Source organism: Carcharhinus amblyrhynchos, chromosome 2 (assembly GCF_965287045.1).
Source record: "Carcharhinus amblyrhynchos chromosome 2, sCarAmb.v2.hapA, whole genome shotgun sequence".
NCBI lineage: Eukaryota > Metazoa > Chordata > Chondrichthyes > Carcharhiniformes > Carcharhinidae > Carcharhinus > Carcharhinus amblyrhynchos.
Genome location: NC_137325.1, coordinates 97,316,945 through 97,324,769, shown reverse-complemented (window position 1 = coordinate 97,324,769; position 7,825 = coordinate 97,316,945). Strand labels below are relative to the sequence as shown.

General features: G+C 44.5%; 1 protein-coding gene across 1 annotated transcript in view; it reads left to right on the top strand.

Annotated features, from left to right (window-relative positions):
- The first annotated feature begins 282 nt into the window (after positions 1–282).
- The window catches only part of ankrd28b (ankyrin repeat domain 28b), a 230,108-nt gene continuing 222,565 nt past the window's right edge, over positions 283–7,825 (top strand). Inside the window, exon 1 of the mRNA XM_080209614.1 lies at positions 283–377. Coding sequence (XP_080065740.1) covers positions 351–377 — 27 coding nt within the window. The 5' untranslated portion in view covers positions 283–350. The remainder of the gene's footprint in view (positions 378–7,825) is intronic.

Sequence of the window (7,825 nt, the reverse complement as noted above, 5' to 3'; positions counted from 1 at the left end):
TTTGAAATAAATGTTTAATATTTTTGGTAAAAGAATGAAAGCAGGAATTTAGGGTAACTGCATTAAGTGCTCATACATTAATTTCTCATGCCACAGTTTCAGGGTCTTGGTTATTTTAAACCACGATTACTGTCTGATAGCTAGCTACCCGTAGGAAATAATACACAGGCGATGGCAACTACAGAAGAAAAGAAGGCTTAATAATTAACATTTGTGGAATGCTTACTTCCAGTTTAGCACTTAAACTATAGGAGGGCCTTTGTCTCACATAGTACAGCAAGATTAAAGAAGGACTTTCTTCCTTGGTTTGTGGACAGGCCACAGTAAGAAAAAGATTACAATTGCGCCAAATGAGTGGAAGTTTCTTAATTCCTGAGGTCTGTGAGTGATTATATTTTTAAATGGATCAATATGTGAATGAAACCAAAGGTGCAAAAGAAGAAAAATTAAAATGATTTGGAAACGTTGGTGGCAGAGCTTCAACAGCCTCCACCTATTTCTTACAAGCACAATACCATTATTACAAGCTGCAACTAAAAATCAGGAAATAATGGCTGGAATTCTCCGGTTTCACACACCCTGCTGCCATTGTCAGCGAGAACAGAGAAAACTGTTCACAGCAGCACTGGAGAATCCCAGCTAAGGGTGAGGTCGGAGAATTCCAGCCAATAAGTTTGGATATCATTTGCAGATAATAACACAAATTTGCCAAAAACTTCAAAGTTAGATGGCTATATTTTATTAGAGAATTGAAGCTAGGTAGTTGCAGCCTAGTTCAGTACATCTATTATTATTGTTAATAAACTATTATTACCAAAGTGTTAAATGATGTAACAATGGAAATGTTGCTGCTTTTGGGATATGATCTTTGTTAAAGGGAAGTCGTGTCTGACAAATTTACTGGAGTTCTATGAGGATGTGTCTAGGGCAGTGGATAGAGGAGAGCCGGTGGATGTGGTCTTTCTTGATTTTCAGAAGGCGTTTGACAAGGTACCTCACAAGAGGTTATTGCAGAAGGTCAGGGGACATGGAGTTGGGGGTAGGGTGTTAGCGTGGATAGAGGATTGGTTGTCAAATAGGAGGCAGAGAGTGGGGGTCAACGGGTGCTATTCGGATTGGCGGTTGGTGACTAGTGGAGTGCCCCAGGGGTCGGTGCTGGGGCCTCAGCTATTTACCATTTATATAGATGATCTGGAGGAGGGAACCGAGTGTAGGGTGTCGAAATTTGCTGATGACACCAAGATTGGTGGAACAGCAAATTGTGCGGAGAGTGTGGAGAGTCTGCAGAAGGATCTAGATAGGCTGGGCGAATGGGCCAGGAAATGGCAAATGGAATTTAATGTTGGCAAGTGCGAGGTGGTCCACTTTGGTAGGAATAATGGTAGGAAGGATTATTACTTACATGGCGAAAAACTGAAGCAGGCGATGGTGCAGAGGGACCTCGGGGTCCTTGTGCATGAGTCACAAAAACCCAGCTTGCAGGTGCAGCAGGTGGTCAGGAAGGTGAATGGGATGCTGGCCTTCATAGCGAGGGGGATTGAATATAAAAGTAGGGAGGTCTTGCTGCGGCTGTATAGGGCATTGGTGAGGCCACAGCTGGAGTACTGTGTGCAGTTTTGGGCACCGCACTTACGCAAGGATATTTTGGCCTTGGAGGGAGTGCAGAGGAGGTTTACTAGGCTGATGCCAGAGTTGAGGGGTTTGAGCTATGAGGAGAGGCTGAATAAACTGGGCTTGTACTCGTTAGAGTTTAGAAGAATGAGGGGAGATCTCATTGAGACGTATAAGATGATGAATGGGATGGATAGGATAGAGGTGGAGAGACTCTTCCCGCTCAGAAAGGATAGTAGGACTAGGGGGCACAGCCTCAAGATAAAGGGGGGGCGGTTTAGAACGGAGTTGAGGAAGAATTTCTTCACTCAAAGGGTGGTGAATCTCTGGAATTCTCTGCCCGTTGAAGTAGTGGAGGCTGCCTCACTAAATATTTTTAAGACGCGGGTTGATGGGTTTTTGATAAGAGAGGGGATTAGGGGTTATGGGGAGAGGGCGGGAAAGTGGAACTGAGCAGCGACAGATCAGCCATGATCTTATTGAATGGCGGGGCAGGCTCGAAGGGCTAGATGGCCTACTCCTGCTCCTATTTCTTATGTTCTTATTATTGGGTATGGTTTCAGGTAATGCAAATATTGTTATCAAACCTATACCCAAAAAAATCAAAACTTTGAAGTATTTTCATTTGGTTTTGAGTATTTAATATTTGAATTGAATATACAGATAGTGACTTTATATGATTGTGTATGATTTTGTAGCTCCTGATTTGTTCAACCACACCCTCACCTCCACGTTTAGTGCCTTAGCCTCTAATAATATCATTACTCTCTCTAATAAAATCATTACTCTCTCTAATAATACCATTACTCTCTCTAATAATACCATTACTCTAATAAAACTACTACTATCTCTAATAAAACCATTACTCTCCCTCGCACTCTGGCCATTCCCCCAGTATGGCCTTCACCATTCCACCTTAAATCTAAGGGATGCAGACTGGAAAGAACGTGACAGAGGAACGGTTTTGCCGGCATTGCCAGATCTGACTTGGTTACATACTGCACTATTCAGTCCTGCTCTTGTTTACTAAAGCTGTTCACTATTCCAAGATCAACCTGAATGCAAAGATGGCCCATAGCTTCTTTCCTCTACTGCTCATCCCCATTTCTCTCACCCTTGCCTCCACTACCTTTTCTAAGCAGTTTATGGACTACTTTGCCGCTGTCATGTTTCTTCCTTCCAGCAGGACGCCTGGAAAAAATATTCCTCTAAATTTTCCCCTGCCCTAGCCCTGAACTCACATTTTTCTCTAGTGTCTCTCCTATCTCCTGTCACAACTTCTTCAAACTCAGCTTGTCCATGAGTGTTCTCTCAACGTTATTCCTAGGAGGAACTGTTTTAAAATTAGGTGTTGCCCCTATTGGACAGAGATAAGGTGTCACTTAGCTCCTGAGCTCATCACAGCCATGGTTCAAACTTCAATAAAAGAACTGAATTCAGAGGTGATGTGAGAGTGACTGCTCTTGACATCAGGACAGCATTTGACTGAGTATGGCATCAAGGATCCCAAGTAAAACTGGAGTCAATAGGAATCAGTGGGAAAACACTCTCCTGGTTGGAGTTATATCTAGCACAAAGAAAGGTGTTTGTGGTGACTGGAGCTCAGTCATCTCAGCTCTAGGACATCACTGCAGGAATCCCTCAGGGTAGTGTCCAAGGCCCAATCATCTTCAGCCGTTTCATCAACAACCTTCCTTTCGCCATAAGGTCAGAAATGGGAATGTTCACTGATGATTGAACATTGTTCAGTATTATCTGTGACTCGTCAAATACTGAAGCAGCCTGTGTCCAAATGCAGCAAGACCTGGGAAATTCCAGGCTGGGGCTGACAAGTGGCAAGTAACATTTGTGTCATAGAAGTACCAGGCAATAACCATCTGCTACAAAAGAGGATCTAAATATTACCCCTTAACATTCAATGGCATTACCATTCTGAAACCCCCTCTTTTAATATCCTGGATGTTACCATTGACCAGAAATGGAACTGGGTTACCCATATAAATACTACCAAAGCAGGTCTAAGGTTAGAAATCCTGTTGTGAGTAATTCACCTCCCGACTCCCCAAAGCCTGTCCACCATCTACAAGGCACAAGTCGAGAGTATAATGAAATACTCTCCACTTGCCTGGATGGGTGCAGTTCCAACAACACTCAAGAAACTTGACACCATCCAGGACAGAGCAGCGCACTTGATTGCTACCCCATCCACAAACATTCAATCTCTCCACCACCAACAGTGACAGCCATGTGTGCCATCTACAAGACGCACTGCAGGAACTAATCAAGGTTTCTTAAGCAGCACCTTTCAAACCCATAATCACTATCATCTAGAAGGACAAGAACATCAGATAACCGGGAACACCATCAACTGAAGATTCCCCTCCAAATCACTCACCATCCTGATGTGAAAACATATCACAGTTTCTTCACTGCCACTGGATCAAAAACCTGGTATTCCCTCCCTAACAGCACTGTGGGTGTACCTATACCTCAGGGACTGCAATAGCTCAAGAAGGCAACTCAAGAACTCAATAACAGGGCAATAAATGCTGGCCTAGCCAACGACGCTCACATCCTGCAAATGAATTTAAAAAAATTTTCTCTCAGCGGTTTGTGCAACTTTGGAACTCTCTGCCTCAGAAGGCAGTAGAAGTGGAATCACTGAATATTTTTAAGGCAAAGATAGTTAGATTCTTATTGGGTTAGGGAATCAAAGGTTAACAAGGGTCAATGGGGAATGTGGAACTCAACACAAACAGATCAGCCATGATATGATTGAATGGGCGAGCAAGCTCAAGGTACTGTGTGCAGTTTTGGGCGCCGCACCTGCGCAAGGATATTTTGGCCTTGGAGGGAGTGCAGAGGAGGTTTACTAGGCTGATACCGGAGTTGAGGGGGTTGAGCTATGAGGAGAGGCTGAATAAACTAGGCTTGTACTCGTTAGAGTTTAGAAGAATGAGGGGAGATCTCATTGAGACGTATAAGATGATGAATGGGATGGATAGGATAGAGGTGGAGAGACTCTTCCCGCTCAGAAAGGACAGTAGGACTAGGGGGCACAGCCTCAAGATAAAGGGGGGGCGGTTTATAACGGAGTTGAGGAGGAACTTCTTCACTCAAAGGGTGGTGAATCTCTGGAATTCTCTGCCCATTGAAGTGGTGGAGGCTGCCTCGCTAAATATTTTTAAGAAGCGGGTTGATGGGTTTTTGATAAGAGAGGGGATTAGGGGTTATGGGGAGAGGGCGGGAATGTGGAACTGAGCCACAACAGATCAGCCATGATCTTATTGAATGGCGGGGCAGGCTCGAAGGGCCAGATGGCCTACTCCTGCTCCTATTTCTTATGTTCTTATGTTCTTATTAATTGAGTTGTTTATTTCTGCTCCTATTTTGTATGTTCGTATGTCCTACGAAATTGCTGACCACCCAACTTCCCATCCTAGTTCCATGTTAATCAATATTGTCAATAGTTTTTTTCTCTCCAGATACTGTCTCTCTCCTCTAAATTTGCTGCCATCAGAAGAACTGATTTGCCAGAAGCAGTTTGCCTGAATTGATGAAATGTCATTGACCTGAAAGGATTAATTTCTTTCCTTCCCCACAGATCTGTTGAGCACGTTGAACTTTTTATTATTCCCCTACTTTCATGTCTGGAGTCTGACCAACTTCTAACCATCAGCTAGTGCTGTTTTAGCTGGTAAAAGGAGTATAAACATACCCTGAGGTACAAATTTTAAACCCCTCCACGGGAATCAGAGCGGGTGAGGGGCAGACCAATGAAAGATCCATTGATCTTGCGTGGGATTTTACAGTTTCAGTCCACTATCTATTTTCCCCCCCACTTTTTATAAGGCTTAAGTTTGTCTTTGATGCACAGATGTGTATGTGTGAAATTGAGGGCTCAGTCCTAGAAGGGCAGTGCGCTGTTCCACTTTGTGTCTCATACTTTTATCTTAGTTCTTGTCTTTTTTGCCCTTGTACCAACCATCTCCAGTAACATCCTCACTGTCAACAACAAATGCAAGGTGTTCAAAGACATTTTAACAGTAAGATTGAAGCCATCCATTCTGCTGTCTCTGCTGTGCACGCCTCTTCCCTGTGTTCACCAAGCCAGTATTATTCAACGAGTTCATACTGTCCTACCTTTCAACCCACTTATTTCCCTCTTATTTCTAGTTCCTTTCTTCATGTGTTCTTCAACATATCTTGTCCATAATACATACTTATGCTCTCTCAGAGGCCATCCTCATACTGCAGGCATCTAAGAACATAAGAACATAAGAAATAGGAGAAGGAGTAGGCCATCCAGCCCTTCGAGCCTGCCCCGCCATTCAATAAGATCATGGCTGATCTGTCGTGGCTCAGTTCCACATTCCCGCCCTCTCCCCATAACCCTTAATCCCCTCTCTTATCAAAAACCCATCAACCCGCGTCTTAAAAATATTTAGCGAGGTAGCCTCCACCACTTCAATGGGCAGAGAATTCCAGAGATTCACCACCCTTTGAGTGAAGAAGTTCCTCCTCAACTCCGTTCTAAACTGCCCCCCGTTTATCTTGAGGCTGTGCCCCCTAGTCCTACTATCCTTTCTGAGTGGGAAGAGTCTCTCCACCTCTATCCTATCCATCCCATTCATCATCTTATACGTCTCAATGAGATCTCCCCTCATTCTTCTAAACTCTAACGAGTACAAGCCTAATTTATTCAGCCTCTCCTCATAGCTCAACCCCCTCAACTCCGGCATCAGCCTAGTAAACCTCCTCTGCACTCCCTCCAAGGCCAAAATATCCTTGCGCAAGTATGGCGCCCAAAACTGCACACAGTACTCCAGCTGCGGCCTCACCAATGCCCTATACAGCCGCAGCAAGACCTCCCTACTTTTATATTCAATCCCTCTCGCTATGAAAGCCAGCATCCCATTCGCCTTCCTGACCACCTGCTGCACCTGCAAGCTGGGTTTTTGCGACTCATGCACAAGGACCCCGAGGTCCCTCTGCACCGTCGCCTGCTGCAGTTTTTCGCCACATAAGTAATAGTCCTTCCTACCATTATTCCTACCAAAGTGGACCACCTCGCACTTGCCAACATTAAATTCCATTTGCCATTTCCTGGCCCATTCGCCCAGCCTATCTAGATCCTTCTGCAGACTCTCCACACCCTCCGCACAATTTGCCGTTCCACCAATCTTGGTGTCATCAGCTGGGATCATCTGGGATCTTGGGTTCATGTCATACGACATGTAACCCCTACTGTTTGGCCTGGGCTTGCAAAATCTTACCAACTGTCCTGGCTTGAGACAATTCACACCTCTTTAACCTGTGATTATCTCTCTCTCCACTTGCACTGTCTGTACCTGTAGAAACTTGACTACCTGATAAGACTTGCATTGCAACCATTATCTTGCAATTGTGCCTTTGTCTTTGTGCTTCCACGACCTACCCCGGCAAAGAGTTCCAGGCACCCACCACCCTCTGTGTAAAAAGCCTGTCTGTACATCTCCGTTAAACCTTGTCCCTCGCGCCTTAAACCTGTGCCCCCTAGTAATTGACTTTTCCACCCTAGGAAAAAGCTTCTGACTATCCACTCTGTCCATGCCCCTCATAATCTTGTAGACTTCTATCAGGTCGGTCCTCAACCTCCATTGTTCCAGTGAGAACAAACCAAGTTTCTCCAATCTCTCCTCATAGCTAATGCCCTCCATACCAGGCAACATCCTGGTAAATCTTTTCCGTATCCTCTCCAAAGCCTCCACATCCTTCTGGTAGGGTGGCGACCAAAATTGAACATTATATTCGAAGTGCGGCTTCCCTAAGGTTCTATAAAGCTGCAACATGACTCACCAATTTTTAAACTCAATGCCCCAACTGAAGAAGGCAAGCATGCCGTATGCCTTCGTGAGTACCTTCTCCACCTGTCAATTGCTGCATTAGAACAACTATTAGAGATCATGCTGTTGGAGTTGCTCTTAATTTAAGGCAATGATGTGAGAAACGGTCAGATACTCACTTTATGATTCCCCCCCTTGAATCAAATACACGGATGAGTTCAGCTAACTGTCGGTTTATTCGATCTTGCAAGAAAGGGTGCCGTCCCGTGGGTACACACACCTTGCTTTACACAATCTTAGTTTATATACATTTTTCCTAGATAACAATAGGACAGCCCTCCTTTCTTTATTGGGTACCACTCCTTAATCTCTTTACTGAGTGATCTCCT